Source organism: Cucumis melo, chromosome 7, assembly GCF_025177605.1.
Source record: "Cucumis melo cultivar AY chromosome 7, USDA_Cmelo_AY_1.0, whole genome shotgun sequence".
NCBI lineage: Eukaryota > Viridiplantae > Streptophyta > Magnoliopsida > Cucurbitales > Cucurbitaceae > Cucumis > Cucumis melo.
In genome coordinates this window covers 5,117,905-5,136,417 of record NC_066863.1, presented here as the reverse complement: position 1 = coordinate 5,136,417, position 18,513 = coordinate 5,117,905, and the positions used below count along the sequence as shown (strand labels likewise).

Below are 18,513 nucleotides of genomic sequence, written 5' to 3'. Positions count from 1 at the left end.
GAAATTATCAAACATAAATCAAATATGTTTCGCATCAAATTAAGTAAAAGATCAAAATTTTAATCCAATATGAATTTAAAATAATCTAACCGAATTCATATAATATGAATGGGATAATGTAGATTGTCGTTGTCATTCTTACACCCCGCCAGCTGAGAGGATTGCTTGGATAAAACTAAAAAAGAGTGTTTAAAATTAAGGGAAGAAATACATTCATAGTTTTAAATTTAAATAAAGAAGTGGTGGAAGAGAAATTATAAAATCTATAATTTAGAAAGGGAAAAAAAAAGGCGGAAATTCCAATTTGGAAGTAAAAACACAGGGGGGCAAATAAGGAAATTAAAAAAATAATTACAAAAAGTGTCGACATTTGAAGTTGACTTCAACCAATTCTCTTCAAGTCTTTCCTCACTTCCCTCTCTCATTTATTTTCATGTCGACATTTCTTCGCCATAATTTTGTTTACTTTTTAATTATTTTCCAAATCATACTTTAATTCAAACAATTAATATTCTTTTTCTTCTTCTCTTTCTTCATTTCCTATAAATCCTGACGTCTAATTTCATATACTCTGTTTTCCCTTCCCCCCCTCCTTTTAAAGCCCTAATTCTCTGTACAATCTCCGCCATCGCAATGCCAATGCCAATGCCGGATTTCAAACTTCATTCTCTTCTTTCTTTCTTCTTTTTATTCCTTCTTCTCATTCCTTCTGTAATCGCAGCAGCCGAGTGTCAGTGTCCCGAAGATTCCGAAGAAGACGGAGGTGAACGAGATGAAACTTTAGCTCTCAAATACAAGATCGTTGCCATAGCTACGATTCTCGTCGCTGGGATTATTGGAGTGGTGATTCCTTTGTTAGGGAAGGTGATTCCGGCGTTAAGTCCGGAGAAGGATATTTTCTTTGTGATTAAAGCTTTTGCTGCTGGAGTTATATTAGCTACTGGATTTATTCACGTTCTTCCTGATGCTTATGAGAATCTTACGTCCTCCAAATTGAACAAGCATCCGTGGGGAAAGTTTCCGTTTACTGGTTTAGTGGCTATGGTTGCGGCTATTGGTACTTTGATGATGGATGCCGGTGCGAGTTCTTATTATACTCGGATTCATCTTAATAAAGCTCAGCCGGAGTTGAATGGTGATGATGAGATGCGCGGCGGTGGCGGTCATGATGGTCATGTTCATGTTCATACTCATGGCACTCATGGTCATGCTCATGGCTCCGCAGATGTTGGTGGTTCATCGACGGAGATTCTCCGCCATCGTGTCATTTCTCAGGTAACTTTTGGAAACTGACGTCTGATTCTATTCAAAATTTATTATCTTTATTAGTAACTATCTACTTCGTACTTTACTTTGTTTAATTGAATTAAATTGATCCATAATTAATTTTGATTTTAATTTTAATCAAGTGTTCGATATTAGTTCATAACCTTTCATAAATCTTAAATTCAATCCCTAAAGCTTCAGAAAAATTTTCTTTTTATTATCAATTATAGTTTTGAAAACTTTATGATAGTTTGAGCACAATCTTCCAATTCTTGGAAGTACATTATTTGAAACAAATGACAAATTTGAAGTGAAGTTTTGTTTGTTGTTTATGAAGTGGGACCAAAGGGATGAATTCACTTTTTGAAATATCTATTTTGATTTAGGTGGATGGATGAGTGTTTTCTCAACAATAATAATAATTAAAATATCCTATAGTTAGTGTTTCTTCTCAGTTTTTATTTTTTTATTTTATTTTAAAATTTTGGAAATAGAGAGACTAAAATTATCTAAATTTGAGAGTGAAGATTGAAAAGAAAAGTAGAAACCATGGAAGTAAGTCTGTACAATTATTAAAATGATATTTTGAAATGGATGGAGGAGATCTAATGAAATAAATGAATATAGTTTGGTTAATGTGTTAATAATGTGTTAATAATGTGTTATGGGTATAGGTATTGGAGCTTGGGATAGTGGTACATTCGGTAATTATAGGAATAGGTCTGGGTGTTTCTGAAACTCCAAAGACAATAAGACCTCTTGTCGCCGCCATCACTTTTCATCAGTTATTCGAAGGCATGGGCCTTGGAGGTTGCATTGCTCAGGTACTTCATCCAATTCCCCCTTTTCTTCCTTCTTTCTCTCTTCTTAATCAATACTTGCATCAATTCTTTTTTCTTCTTTTAATCATTTGAAAACCCATAATGTGGATGGGGATGATGGGGTTTGCCCATTTGTAATTCAATTTCTGGGACCTTGGTCTTTTGTGTGCATTCATTGACTTTGTTGCCCACAAAAATTGACCTTGGAGTTTTCAAATATTTCTGCTCGACCAAACAGTTTCTCTCTCTCTCTCTCTCTCTTCTCAAATTAAAAAAGAAGAAGAGGAAAAAAGGCAACCCCAATCATACCATAGTTATCTGAAATTATAGCATAATATATTAAATTGAGTTGGCTTTTGGGTTTCAACTTGCTTTTTCTACCTCGTATTTCACACATAATTATTGTTTTTTATATTCTTCAAAAAGGCATGTAGTTAGTTACTAATTAAACATATCTTTTTAACATCTATCTTTTCACTGTCTTTTTTTTTTTTTTTTTTTTTTTATAATGCTTTGCATGTTGTACAACAGAGAAAGATATTTATGGTAGTTTATTGAATTCGAATATTTTGAAATGTGCAGGCAAAGTTCAAAAACAGGGCAACGATACTAATGGGGCTTTTCTTTTGTTTGACAACACCGCTTGGTATAGCAATAGGAATTGCAGTAACCAAGGGTTATGATGAAGATAGCCCAAAAGCACTTATTGTTGAAGGAATTTTAAATGCAGCTTCTTCTGGTATCTTAATCTATATGGCTCTTGTTGATCTTCTTGCTGCTGATTTTATGAACCCTCGAATGCAAAGCAATGGAAAGCTTCAACTTCTTGCCAATGTTTCCCTTATTCTTGGAGCTGCCTTGATGTCTTTACTTGCCATTTGGGCCTAGAAATATCCACACAAAATTCCTTTTTCTTTTTCTTTTTCTTTTTTGTCGAACATATATATTATCCACACCAATGTCTCAACTTAGGATATAGTTTTTAAGTGTTGTATAGTTTATTTGGTGATAAAATAAATGTTTTATACTTTGCGGTTTTTTTAGTACTACAATTGTAGAGAAGAGAGATCAAACCTCCCATCTTTTTTATGAATGATCATGTAATCACCAATATCCAATGATTTGATTATACAGTCTTTGTTATGTTGAGTTTGGAAGAAGATTAATGTAAAAGGAAAGGAATTTGGGATTTTAATGTTATTGTTTGTGATGTGTGAATTAATTATTCAATAAATGTTATGTATGGTTTTGAATATGATTGTTTAAAGGTTAATCTTTGTTCATTTTTTTTTTCAAACTCTTGTGTCTTTTTTTTATTAGGTTAAAATTAAAATATTATTATAATTCAAGTTCCTTAATTTTTATATCTTTTCAAAATGGTTAGATGTTTAGAGAACGTTAGGATTAAAAGTAAAGACCAAGAAAAAAAAATACCAAACTCAATGATAAAAATTTAATATATCTCGAAATTAAGTTAAAGACAACCAAATAACGTTGATTTGATGATGTTATGTTTGGTAATTGAAATCCCAAGTCAAAAAAACCATCGAACATCATAGTGATTAGATACTTTCTAGGCAAAGACTACTTATGAGTCTGACCTTTCCTCCCCCTTCCATTACGATATAAATCAATTAAAATTGTGAAAATAATAATTTTATCAACTTAAACATTTAACTTTTGTAAATATAAGACTTCCACGTTCTTTTAAATTTTATTTGACTATTATTGTATGGATTTAGAATTTGAACCAAATCAATATCTAAATTGCCAATTAATTCAAACTATTCATTACCATTATTTCTAAATCCACGTACATATAAATTCTCAAATAAATGTAAAATTCTTCAAACGTTAAGTTAAATGAAGAATTGAATAAATGTATATACATGATTTTCATATAAACTTCTCACTAAAAATCTAAATGGATCAATTTATGAGATTTTTTCAAATAAAATATGATAGAATTTGTAAATCGAAATATTTACGAAAATTGATCTGAATTGATAATGATATTTTAAAATGGATACATCTCGCGCGTAACCTTTACGCGTATAAATGAACTTACTAGATGTCTCTGTCAAAATCTTAGTCATACTAATTATTACCCCCAATTTTTTCTACTTTTAAGTTCACATCCCTTCCATAATAATAATAATAATAATTTTATAAAAAAGTTGACTTGAAAAAAGAAAAAGAAAAAAGAAAAAAACTAAAGACTAAAAACAAAGGGTAAGATTGAAAATACGGCCATTCACATTGTGACAAAGATGAATAATTTTGATGGTGACATTGGAGTCAATAATAAGTTACAAAAACAATATTTATTTTTTTTAGTATATAGTTTTTTAAAAATATCATATCAAAATCATTCTAAAAAAAATTAAATAAATAGGAATAACACCAACTAAAAATCACATCCCAATTTTTGGTATTGGAATATATATATAAGAGAATTACGATGTTTGATTAAATAAATAAAAGGAATTTTAGAAAATTCTAAAATAAAATTTAAAACAGCTCAAACTAAAAAAATTAATTTACAATTGTAGTAGCAAAATGCAATTAATATACAATAATATTATACTTTTGGGGAAGGTTTTAGTTTAAGTTTTATTGTAAACCCCAAGTCAACAAAAATCATAGTGATTTTTCACTATATCTTATATTTTAGAAGTTATCAATTTAAATTATAGACTTTCGTTACTTTGTCTATTTATTCTATAATCTAATTCTTTTTATTAATATTATGTGATCAAAATATTAGGTTAATTAAATATTTAAATATTTAAATTTTCATTGGTTAATCAATTTTATAAATTCTTCTTATACTAACTTTTAAACAGTTATCGATTTGTTTAAATGTCATTACAAAATGGAAGATAGAGGAGGTGCATAGTCCATAAATTTTGTTTTGTAATGTTTTAATTAGTTTTTAAATTTTCAAATATCTACGATTTAGTCTCTATCATAGAAATTAGTGCAAAAAAATTAATGAAGTTTCTTACGTAAGCATTAAAACCAAAAAACTAATTGAAGACTCGTTAATTTTACAAAATGTAGAGTCTACAATATAAAGTAATAGAAACTGACATAAATTTTGATGATTTTTTTTTTCTGTCTACGTTTTGTTATAGGGATGGATTGTTACAAATTTGAAGTAGAAGAACTAAATTTTAAAAACTAAATTGTTATAAAATTGAAAGTATAAAAATAAAATTGTTTTAATCCAAATTTTTTAGAGATAAAAACCGCATATTTAGTATAGTATTATTTCGACAAATTGAGTTGGTCTCAAAACTCGAACCCCAATTTTGTGAGGTGAATTAATTTAGCAGATGTCTGAATCCAAATGTTGGTCATATTAATGATCACACCAAACCAATGGAAGGACTAGTGGTGTTGGTATTCTACCAATATTTCAATTACTATTTTTCCAAGAGTGAGTAAGTAAATATTGCCATTTATATAGTAACAAAGATGAGTAAGTTTGATTGTGACTTGGGACACAATAATAAGTTTCAAATATAATATTCTTAAAGTTTAAAAAACAATTATCTACAGCATATTTTGGTTAAAGTTTATGTTTTTCTTTTTCGTTTTCATTAAAAATATTTTAATACTTTTTTTTAACATGAATGGTGAGAAAGTACGTACAGAAATGACACATCAAGAGAATAGGTAATACTCTTTACCATATTGTCATTAAATCAAACTTTTAGATTATACTGTTAATTAGGATAACAAGAGTTTGAGGAAGCTACATATAAACTCATCGTTTTAGTTGTAATTATATTTTCTTAAGAAATAAATTTATATAAATTTTAAAGTAGGTTTAAATTCTACTCTCATATTGAACAACTTTAAAATTACTTGAAAAATATATGTATAAAGTTTAATTTTCGATTAAATGAATAGAGATGTGGATGAGCATTGCATGGTGTGGTGTGTTTGGTGAAACATTTAAATTCAATAGATGGGGCCCATTATCCCTTGTTGGCACTGTTTTGGTTGACTTGTTGGGTACCCACAACCATTGACCCTATTGGATATCATTTTTCATGAGACAAAATATCAAACATCCCTTTACTTATCCAGAGAATATTAAATTGAGTTTCCCCTCTAGGGCTTCTCTTCCTTTTTTTTTCTACCTCCTATTTTACACATTAATTATTGTTTCATGTTCTTCCAAAAGCAAGTTTGTTATTCATTAAACATTATTGCTTGGAGATTACATTATAAAATTGATATATTTTTAAATCAAACAGACTAAATAAATATGCATTTAATTTTATGTGCCAAAGACGAAGTAGTTTAAATATTATTACACCTTCACGCAACTTACTCACTAGAGTCGAGTGGATATGCAAGATGGTTAAAAGAAATGTCAGCACTTGGCTACAAGGGTAACATTCAACGTTTCAAAGCCTAACAATTCACATCAATGCGTATCACCACTACTTGAATAACTATCTAAATGCATTCTAGACATTTCAACAAATTTTAAGATCATCAATTCAAATTAACAAATTAAGACTACACGATGAACTCAATTTCTTTCTTTCAACTTCTATATATCTTATATACACTTACAAATAGGCATTACAATGTAGTAGAACATGAAGTAGACAATTATGTGACAAAGGCAAACAACAACTTGAAGAGATCCACCATGGCCTATAAGTGAAGGCTCAAACCCAAGGACCTAAGACACTCTTTTGGGCTCATAAAGTCAAGGACTGACAAGAAGAATAGCAAAATTAGAAGTTTATTTTTAATGAATGGTAATTTCATTTTTAAATTGACAAAATAGCAAAACATAAATTTTTTAAATAATAAATGGGAGTAATGCTTTAAATGCCCCTACCTAATTGACAAATATGGTTTCTAAATACATTTGTAACATAATCCACAAATACCTTATAATTAATACAAACTATGCACCCACATTTGGGACATGACTGCTCGAGGACGGAGGCTTCTTCAACGACGAGGAGAGCACACCCTAATGCTGCAGTATGCTACGGAGAAGGATGGATGGTGCAACAAGCTCCACGCGAATGGAAGATCGTAGCGGCGACGCTGGGTTTGTGGAGATGCGACGACGGCGGTTAGAGCTACGCGGACAAACACCGGTTGGAGCAGACTGTGTCTGCTCGCTTCAGATCCGGACGTCGCGACGCAGAAGAGATGGCTGATGGAAATGGGAGCAGCTCGGAGTGTGGCGGCTTGGGCTAACAACGAATAGAAACTTGACGAAGAACTAAGATGACGGTGGCGGCTTCAACGAACAAAGGAAGATTGTCGCCGGAGATCTCGGTGGAAAGAAGAGAGGCAAGGGGCTACGGTTGAGATGAAGAAGATGAGAGTGGATTTAGGGTTTTAAAAAAATATATAATAATAATAATATTTATATTCGTATTCATATTATATTATATTATATTATATTATATTATAAAATTTATATCCTCTTTTTTTTTCCTTTTCCTTTCCAAACTTAAATAACTTTAACACCCAACAAAATAAATTCATCTAAAATTAATGGATTGTCCATTATCTTTGACATAATTTTAGGAATTCAATTTAAGAATCTAAAATTAATACGTTATATTTTGTATCCTAATAATTAGGGGATGTTGAAACTAATGGCATATGTTTAGGTATTGTTGGAACAATATAATAATTTTTTGATTTAGTTAATAATTATCATAAGTGAGTGTGTTTACAAATACACTGTATTCGTGATATATGATATTTTGTTTGATTTTTTGATCTCAACAAATACACTGTATTTATATATGGACAATTGTCATCCGTAGAGGGGTAATTTCGGGCAAAAAAAAAGTAGAAAAATATTTATGACAGTTTGTTTTGCCATAAATCAATATAATACAACAGTTTGCTAGCTATTTTTCTTTTTTCTATCCTCGTATTTGCTATTTCCACGGATTTTCCAAAAGTCAAATTGATGACCCAATCTTGGATTGGACTGACCTATTGGATTAACACTTAAAATTTTTATAAATCAATTATATGTGTGTATTTATTTATGTATGTGTGTGTATGTATGTTTTAGATTTTCTTACTAAATTGTATTAAATTTTTATTTATGTTTAATGTATTTTATATTTTTAGTACTTTTTTTAATATAAAATTATTGATATTATAAAGTTTTGTTTGATGTACAATTGTTTTAGAAATTTTATTAGTTTTTATCTTAAATATAGACTATGATATTTCTGAACACATTCCAAAGAAAAAAAAAGAAGAAAAAAATCAATAATATAGAAAGAACTATAAGGATGTTGGTTTATGGCAATCAGTCAAAGATTCATTTTGGGCCGAGCTTCAATTCAAATGTTATTAAGATTTATTAAATTTTTATTTATTTTTTATTTTTCTCATGAAATATATTCAGATTATAAAGTTTTATTTAGTGTTTAATCGGCTTAAAAAAAATTTGTTTTTTTTTTTTTTTTAACATTTTGAAGAATTTATGATAACTAGACTAAGATAATTTTAAATATAAAGATTAGGGGTGAAAAAAACCGACCCGAGCCGTTGAATCGACCCGAACCTATTCGATTCGGTTCTAAAATTAATCGATTAGGTTAAAAACTTAAAAATAAGTCCCTCGTCAGTTAAAAATGAAATTATCGTAAATTTATAACAAGAATATATCAGGATTGATTTGGTCTTTTAAATAGAAATTAAAATTAAACTATGCAAGCTTAAGTTCAAAGTTTGAAGTATTGACATAAAAACTTTTTGATTGATTGGTAATATAGCAGCAGAGATGGAGTAGGTCTCAATATTATAAGTTGTAAAATTTTTGGAGTATCCAAACACAGTCTCAGACTTGTTAGGATATGGAGTGCCAAAATCTCTTTTCTCTTGCTTCAATAGGCACTGAAAAATTTTCCTCCTCATATCATATGTGGCCCAACCTTGTAGCCACTACACTGTTTCATTTCTTTCCCTGTCCCCATGGCTGAGGAAGAGACCATATAATAGTGATTTGCTATTAATTTTAAGTTACAGTTGTGATATTATGAATTATTTAAGCCATATTTGGACGGATTCTCATCATCTCTATTATTATTCTTATCAATTGCAAACAAGATAAAGAGCTTCCTTTTGAGTATCATCAGACTAGATGTGTGGCTGCCTTTCCAGCTCATTGAGTTTTGTTGTTATTGATGCATTATTATTGCTCCTAATCCTGATAGTTTCATGTATTGTTATTATGTGTGTTTTGTTTGATGATTATTAAGATGATTTCATTTTCTATAGACGAGACTTTAAAACAAAGTTGTTCTAGTCCAGTGTTAGGAAAAAGAAAACCGGTTAAACCACCATCATTAATATATGAAAACATTTTATAAAAGTAGAAGAATGTGATCCTAAATATCCTAAGGTTGCTTGTAAACATTGTGAGTCTTTGTATGCTTGTGATTCCAAAAGAAATGGTACCACTAATTTCAAAACATTTAGAAAAATGTAAGAAGTATGTAAATCCATTAGAAGATAATGTTGAAAGAGAGGGAGATTCTAAAAGTAGTTTGATGGCTACGTCCGTCCTTCACTCAAGAAAATTGTAGAACAATGCTTGCTAGTATGGTTATCTTGGATGAATTGCCATTTAAGTTTGTAGAAAGTGAAGGGTTTCACCAATTTTGTTGGACATTAAATCCAAAGTTTGTGATTCCATCAAGACTAAATGTTGCAAATGATTGTTTTCAAATGCATATGAGGGAGGAAAAAAAAAGTTAAAAAATGCATTAACTTGAAGTAGTCAAAGAATTTGTTTAACAACAAATACATGGACTTCTGTATAAAATATTAATTATATGGTTATAACGGCTCATTTCATTGATGATGATTGGAACTTGCACGAAAGAATTTTGAACTTTTGTCAAATAGCTAATCATAAAGGAGATACAATAGGTAGAGCCATTGAAAAGTGCTTAGAAGGTTGGGGTATTGATAAGCTCTTTACTGTAACAGTTGATAATGCAAGTTCAAATGATGTAGCCATTGCCTACTTGGTTAAAAAGTTTAAAGCCAGAAATTGGTTGGTGTTGGATGGTGAATTTATTCACATTAAATGTTGTGCCCATATTCTTAACTTAATTGTTAGTGATGCCTTAAAAGGTTTGCATGTGTCTATCATTCAAATCAGAAATGTTGTAAAGTATGGTAGGTTATCTCCTGCTAGATTGCAAATATTTAAAGATTTTGTTAAAGAAGATAATATGTCAACAAAAAATTGTCTTATGATGGATGTTCCAACACGATGGAATTCTACTTTCACTATGTTGGATGGAGCAATTAAGTGTCAAAAGACGTTTGAAAGATTAGAGGAGCATGACTCTAGTTATTTGCCAAAGGATGATATTCCTACTGCTGAAGATTGGGATAATGCAAAAGTACTTGTAAAGTTCTTAAAGACTTTTTTCAGAGGTAACAATGAAGTTTTCTGCATCTATGTCTGTGACTTCAAACATATTTTTTCACGAATTTTGTTTGATCCAAGAAATAATTCATGAATACTCATCATATGAGAATACATTATTGAGTTAGATAACACTAAACATGCAGACAAAATTCAAAAAGTATTGGAGTATAACTACAAGTGAGAAGACCAATTTATTATTGTATGTTTCTATAGTTCTTGACCCTAGGTATAAGCTGACTTATGTGAATTATTGTTTTAAGGAATTTTTGGAGGAAGATTGTGCAAAAATATGGACGAATAAGGTTGAAGATGCATTTCGTTGATTGCGTGATGGTTAATTATTATATGAGAATGTCAAAAGAAAAATATTCACAAAAACAATCATGTACACCTAACGAAGGATTTGGCTTTCAAAGTCAGGGTGAAATACCTTCTATCTCATCTAATGGATCTTATAAGGCACATGGTGCTGTTCATGATAGATTTAAACAAAGTAACAAAACATGTCTAGATGATGCTAAAACAGAGGTGGCTCGTTATCTGGATGAGGCTCGTATAGAAAATGAATATTTAGATTTGCTAAATTGGTGGAAGGTGAATTCCTCTTGATTTAAGATCATTAGCCAAGTAGCTAGGGACATCTACAGTAGTCCTATATCAATTGTGCATTTTGAGTCCACCTTTAGCACTGGAGGACGGGTGTTAGATTCTTTTCGAAGTTCTTTAACTCCTCAAACTGCAGAGGCACTCATTTGTGCTCAGAATTGGATTCAGTCTAAACCTTTGGATGACATGACGGAAGAAATTGACGGGCTAAAGAAATTGATGAATGTAATATTCTTTTTGAAGTACGCATTTAAAATTTTCAATTATCCCATATAAGCTAACAATTTGTCATTTTGATCTAGAATTCATAAACATAGGAAACAAGATGGAAGCCGCATTTGAGAATCTCAATAATGACTCTATTGTTTAAATCCCTACTCTCAAATCTTTTTTTACATTTTTTTGTTTTAAATTGTTAACTTGTTAAATATTGAATCTTGTTTTTTTAGAGTCTTGAAGCACAGTGATGGAAGCACTTTGGGTTATACAAACAAGATGTAACGTAGACAATAGATTCAATTGTAGGTAAAAGAGAATTTGACGTAATTGAATAACTTTTTTGTTGCCATTGCTTCAAATGCCCATCTGTGTTCTGGCTTAATGATGTTTGAGTTTATCGTTTAAATAAGAAACCAAGCTTTCTTTTACATTAAAGCATTTATTTGGAGAAACAACTTTGTGTAAATGAATTGTGTAAGTCCTTTGTTTGATTAAATACCACTTTATTTGGAGAAACATCTTCAATTATCAAGTACTGTCAGTTTAGAAACCTTTCTTGTTTTCTTCTATTATGTTCACTAGTGAAAAATGTTGATGAGTTAACTGCATTCTTATAGTTGTGAATGTGGAGCTTCATTTTATATTTGAGTGATTAAGAGTTATTCTGTTTCTGCTTGGAACCTCTAATTGTGGTTGTTGGTTTCTTTATGCATTTTTTGGTATTAGAAATACTCGTGACTTTTTTCAGCATTGTGGAGTTAAACTTCATGTGTATATTCTTCTGCACACTGAAATTTCATGCTAATTATAAGTTGGTATATGCATATATCAACATTAAGGTGAGTTTAAAGTCAGTAGCTTTTGATACAGAGATTATTCTTAGGCTAACTTTTGTGTTTCTAGGGTTTCAACTTCTCAATTTTCTCACGCACAAAACATGGAAATTACTCTTTTGTCAATGAATTTATTTTACTTTGAACTTTTAGGAAGTAGGATTTCAATGCGGCAAAAATCAGGGAGAATGTCGTTCAAAATTTGCCACTAAAAAAAACAACCCGACCCGACCCGAATGTGGGTCGGGTTGGACTTTGCTACTAAATTGATCGTGCATTTCAGGCCGGATCGAGTTGGGTCAGGTCGATTTTGAAGGAAACTCGACCCGGCCCAATTACACCCCTAATAAAGATTACTTTTTTCATATATAAAATATAATATACAAAAATATATACACACATACATATTTAGATTGATCTAATTATAAACTAATTGTGTCCATCTAAATATGGGTTAAATGGGTGAAGCCCATTATGAAAATGATGTGATCCATATTCATATTTTAAAGGTTTGTTTAATAATTGTTAGGCGGAGACTATGACCCTTTGCTCTTCTCCCTCCACTCGCCTATAGGTACAAACAAACAACCTCATTTATTATTTATTGTTTTTCTTTTTAGTTTTCTACTTCTTGACTACATCATCCATAACCCATCACCTACATACACTACATCATGCCCAACTTTACCCTTTGAGTAACTTAATTAGGCCAAGCAACGATCATATATTTTGAAAAGGAAACAAACTGTATTCTCCCATTCATTCTTCATGGCATGGTAGATGAAACACACAAGTCAAATCAATGGGTATTAATATTATGGAACACATGATTGATAAAACGATTAAGATCATTAAAAGAAGATCCATCCTCCATTGTTGCCTTCTTACTTTCCTCACTCTTAACCATCACTGCCTTCTTAATCTCCTCTGAACCTTCCATTAACTTTCTAATCCCCGCCTCAATCTTCTCCGCCCTCAACTCCTCCTCCCCCGCCCCCACCATACTATAATCCAACGACACCTCCACCGCCACTCCCAACTCCACCGCCAGCTGAAACGCATTCAACTGCTGCTCCGCATACATCGGCCACGTCGCCACCGCCACACCGCTCCACAAACTCTCCAGCACTGAATTCCACCCGCAGTGCGACACAAACCCTCCCGTCGCCGGATGTTCCAATATTTCCATCTGCGGCGCCCACCCCATCACCTTTCCCCTTCCCCTTGTTCGACCCACGAACCCTTCCGGCAGAACGCTCTCCGGTGGTACCTGCCGTATGGACCAGATGAATCGGACTCCACTTCGCTCTAAGGCATCTGCAATCTCTTTGCTTTGAGATTCGTTGAACATTCCCATTGATCCGAAACAGAGGAGCACCACCGACGACGGCGGCTGCTCGTCTAACCACTTCAATATCTCATCCCGTTTTATTTGAGGATTTTTTTCCTTCAGATTCAAAATGGGTCCGACGGCATACACCGGCGGGAGATTCTGATTGGCGAACCAGTTAATTGCACCGGATTCGAGCTCGGAAAATGTGTTGACTAAAAACCCACTTGCTTCTCTGAACTTGCGAGCGATATCGAATGCCCATTCATTCGTTTCCTTATCGTAAAACATGGTGGAAATCACTTTCCTCGGAATCGGATTCTTGAAACCCGGGACGGCGAACTCTGTTGCAGAGTTGAGCAATTGGTCCATGTTGTGATTGAATTCATGGTCGTAGAGTTCTTGAAGATGGAAGAGAAGGGAAAGGAACGAAGCACTAGAAGTGTAGAAGACGAAAGTGGGAACAGAAAATTGTTTGGCAACATCCACCATTGGAATACAGAACATGTCGACGACGAAGCCAGCGAGTGTAGGGGAATCCGGCGCGGCGATGAGATTAGCGACGGCGTCGGCGACATTTTGTTTCTGGGATTCGACAAGGGGTTTGAGGATGGTGACTTTTTTGGCGTCGCCGGGGATGGGTTGCTCCGGGAGAGTGAAGAATCGAAGGCGATCGTTGGCAGAGGAGGAACAGAGAGATTGCATTTGATGGGGGGATCTGGTGGGGAAAGGGTCTTTAAAGATGAAAATGGTGATTGAGAGAAAAGGGTGTGGACTTAGGAGAAGGTGGGCGAGTTGGATGGCGGAGGTGAGGTGGCTGATGGTCGGCGTGGGGATAAGATGAGCTCCACTTTCTTCATTTCAGTAAAAGTGTATAGTTAGTTGGGGGAAGAAGATGGGTTTAATTTAATTTAAAAAGAAAAAATAGCTCCTTTTTATTTTCTTATTTTAAATGGTTAAAGTTTACATTTTTCTACAGAAAATTAATTACCAATTGATACCGTAATAATTCATTTAGTAATTATGGTTTTTTTTTTTTTTAATGTTTTATGGATGTTGATGTTGTGTTTATAATTGAATGGACATAATATAAATTTGTAAAAGTGAGTAACTAAAGTACTTTTAGGAGATAGCTTATGGAAAGAAAAGAGAAGACTAATGTAATAGAAATATTTTTATTACAAAGTATTCCTTTTTTCACAATTTAATAGAATATAGATGATGTCATTGCTTTGCTGTTTAACATTTGTTTTGTTTTGATTGTTTTTAAGGCTTAAATGAGACGTATAAAGGACCTCTAATGAATTTTCTCCGATTTCACCTCACGTTGTTTAACTTAGATGAAGGAGTTTCATTTTCCACTTTTATTTCATATATGCATTTTTATGTTCAACTTCTGTAAGTCATATAATTCATCTAGTAAATCTTTGTGTGTTACTTTTTTTTATTGACAACAATGCCTTTTAACATACCTTATTCATATATTCTTCATCACTCATCCCATACACCACAGTAACACATTAAAATCTGAACATACGACATCCTTAAACCACCTTAAACTTTTTAGTTGCTATAGAAATTAATTTAAAGTTAGAAGTTTACATATCACATATAAGAAGTGTATGGACTTATTTGCGGGATTAAAAAACAGTAGCTAAAAACTAAATACAAATGTATATCGCATCCTGAATAAGTATATGACTAATTCGGCGTTGGGTGTTTAAAGTTTGGAAGTTACGAGATGCAAAAAAATAACAGCTAAAAGCACCCTAAATCACATTAGCATAAGTATATAATTCATTTGAGATTAAACATTTGAACTTAAGAAGCTGCAAGATGTTTGCAATATGAAAAAAAAAAAACTTGCTAATATGTTTGAAACAACTCTAAATCGAACAATTAAAAATTAGGTTATGTTTATACACTTAAGAATCAAATGTTCCACAAAGAGAAGATGACAAAAAAAAAAGCATACATATAACATAGTTTGGAGGAAAAAAATAACAAAAAACACAAAACCTAAAAATGTTACGGCATAGTATGAGAATTAAAAGTGGCTAAATATTCTATGGAATTGCAAGAGAGATTGAGAGAAATGAAGTTTAGATTAGAGAGATTGAGAGGTTTGAGTTTGAAAGATCGGTTGGTTTAAACTTTTTTTTAGATTATGTTTTAGGTTAAAGAGGAGAGAAAGGAAATTTCATTAAAGGCACATTTCACTTTTATTTTGTCCAAACTCAACCTTTTTCAAATCCAATCCTAAAAGTCATTTACTCCTCTAAACTTGCCTAATTTTATATTTGATTTTGAGTTTGTTTTAACTTTACTCTCTAAGCTATAATAGTAGGATTTTATTTTTAGATTTGAATTTTCTTCTAATTTGACTTTTAAATTTTGGTGATTCATCCTATTGAATTTTTGAATAAATATTTACCTTTTTTTTTGTCTTTGACATGGATATTTATTAATTAATTTAAATTAATTATAATGAAACTTAATTAATTGTAATTCTTTTAAACAAAGTGATGGAGACCTCGTGAGAATTTAATGAAAATTCAAACTTAAAAATATAGAAACCTTGAAATACATTCTAATATATGAATTAATGAAATTGTAAGAAAACTCAAAATCTAAAACATAAAATTGTAACATTTTGAAATCTAAATACGAAAGGTGAAATCAAACTTAAAACTTAGGAACCGATATGCAACATTTTAAAAGGTAAGAATCAAATAAAAGTTCACAATGAAAATATGTATTTAATACCAAATTGGAAGTATTCAAATAGTATTTAAGTTCAAAATTAATCATGATTAGGATGTTTGTTTTATATGTGGATTTAGTTGGATGTGGAAAATTTGGAAAAATAGAAAACGAATGGATGCATTTGGAGATATTTAATGTTCTAAGTTTGAAAAATAGAAAACGAATGGATGCATTTGGAGATATTTAATGTTCTAAGTTTGAAAAATAGAAAACGAATGGATGTATTTGGAGATATTTAATGTTCTAAGTTTGAAAAATGGAGACTCCATGATAAGGAATAGGGTAGTAATTACAGACACATATATATATTAAAGTTGTATTGACTTTGAAGTAAATTGTGTAGTGCAAAATTTCTTCAACACATAATTATTTGAAAAATTCTAAGTTTGAAAATAGTAATTATTTGGTTTGAATGTTTATGTTATTGATGATTTGTTAGTGAACAGTGATGCGATTATTTGGATGAAAATGTTGGTGTTATGCATTGTAGGCATCAGGAGGCAGTTATCTAACGACAAGAAGATCCAAACCCACGAATTTTTTACGATCTACATGCATCTAGATTCAATGGAGTTGCATGTATTAAATTTGTGCAATTTAATTGAGATCTGGTCATAGCATTGGTAGAACGATGGCGTCAAAGGACATTGCTTGGAGAGTGTACAATCACCTTGCAAGATGTAGCTATCCAATTCAGACTTTCCATTAGTAGATGAGCACTTATTGGGTCACTTAACTATAATTAGGACCAATTATGTTATGATCTACTAGGAGTAGAGACGAATGACAATGTTTTTAAGGGAGGTCGTCTCAGTTTGTTGTGGTTAGCACAACAGTTTGATAATTATGACCATCTACCTAAAGATGCTTTTGAAAACCAATTACGGCAGTATACCCGAGCTTATATCCACACAATTATCGACAGATTGATTTTTCCTGGTAAATCCAACAGTCAAGTGCACTTGACACCTCCCTCTACTAGACTTAACAATGCTAGGACATACAGTTAGGGAGTTGGTTTTCTTGCATGGTTGTATAAACAATTATGCAAGACAACAGTTATTGATGAGAAGAACATTGTAGACCCTCTTCTATTGCTACAAATTTGGGCATGGGATCCATTTCCTCTCCTAGCACATCGTCGACTACATCGATATGAGGATCACCTAGGTGACAGACTGCTAGCAGTATAGTATGTACTTTTAATTTGTTCACAATATTTAACATGTTTATTAACAACCCTTATACTGAACTTATGATTGTTATAGATGGAATGACGACTTCTCAGTCATTAGAACACCTACACATGTTCTACTCCAGTATCGGTATATATTGGACACACTTGCATATTATCAATTACGATTCAATTTACGATATTACTTTGTTCCTTTATCCATGGAACCTTTAATTTCATTGTTTTATTAATAGTTTAAAACATATGCAGATGTTCTGGAAGCCATATAACCACATAATACAAAACTTGTCACTTTATTGCATCGCGGGTTATGAGATATGGACATCCAGATGTCCACTCATATGTTTTTTGGTGGTGGAGTGACATTATCCAGATCGTGTAATGCGTCAGTTAGGGATGATACAACAAATCCCTAAACCTTGTGACATAGACGCACGATTGCATTCATATGATCTACATATACAACCTACAAGTATGATTGGGTTAGATATTTGGCTCCTTAAATTTCACTTTAGGAAGATCCATAGAACTTGATTGCAAGTGGGTCTTTAATCAAGGACGACATAGATATTGGGCCTGGGTACATGAAATGGTCCTCTAATACTAGTCAGCGATACATCACAAAGGAAGAAACATCAAATCATTTTTTGGTAAGGGTTTATTATTTAATTGAACTAGTTAATTATTGTTTAGTTCCAAAGTCTAATTGTAAACACAAAAAATTGTTGGAAAATTTTGCACAGTTGGGAATATATAGTACATCGTCGAATGTGGTGGCTAGAACAGCAAAAATTACTTTGCATAATTTGACATCCATATACATAATAAGATATTTTGAAGGTGATCCAGCTATACATGAGGATGTTCCATTTCAACTTGATGTTCAAAATCAGTACGCAACATCCCTAGTTGATCATTTCACCAATACTCTCATGATGTCCACATCCACATTTGACTTCTTTTCGACTAACCTTAGCATGCTGAACATTGAGGAAGGTCAAACCTCATAATATCGTACA

General features: G+C 31.9%; 2 protein-coding genes across 2 annotated transcripts; one reads left to right on the top strand and one right to left on the bottom strand.

Annotated features, from left to right (window-relative positions):
- Positions 1–389: 389 nt before the first annotated feature.
- LOC103502480 (zinc transporter 5-like) lies at positions 390–3,282 on the top strand. The gene is made up of 3 exons (XM_008466423.3): positions 390–1,275; positions 1,941–2,090; positions 2,670–3,282. The coding sequence occupies exons 1-3, from the start codon at positions 634–636 to the stop codon at positions 2,973–2,975; spliced, it is 1,098 nt and encodes a 365-aa protein (XP_008464645.2). The 5' UTR covers positions 390–633; the 3' UTR covers positions 2,976–3,282.
- A 9,648-nt stretch (positions 3,283–12,930) lies between these two features.
- Positions 12,931–14,563, bottom strand: LOC107992297 (anthocyanidin 3-O-glucosyltransferase 2-like). The gene has a single exon (XM_017048174.2). It carries the CDS (start codon positions 14,236–14,238, stop codon positions 13,003–13,005), a length of 1,236 nt encoding a protein of 411 aa, XP_016903663.2. The 5' UTR covers positions 14,239–14,563; the 3' UTR covers positions 12,931–13,002.
- Positions 14,564–18,513: the final 3,950 nt, after the last annotated feature.

Bases quoted from the DNA above. Each gene is read 5' to 3' on its own strand.
- LOC103502480 (XM_008466423.3), top strand. From the start codon at position 634: ATGCCAATGCCAATGCCGGATTTCAAACTTCATTCTCTTCTTTCTTTC. The intron at 1,276-1,940 runs GTAACTTTTGGA...TTATGGGTATAG, and splicing joins GCCATCGTGTCATTTCTCAG to GTATTGGAGCTTGGGATAGT. The intron at 2,091-2,669 runs GTACTTCATCCA...TGAAATGTGCAG, and splicing joins TTGGAGGTTGCATTGCTCAG to GCAAAGTTCAAAAACAGGGC.
- LOC107992297 (XM_017048174.2), bottom strand. From the start codon at position 14,238: ATGCAATCTCTCTGTTCCTCCTCTGCCAACGATCGCCTTCGATTCTTC.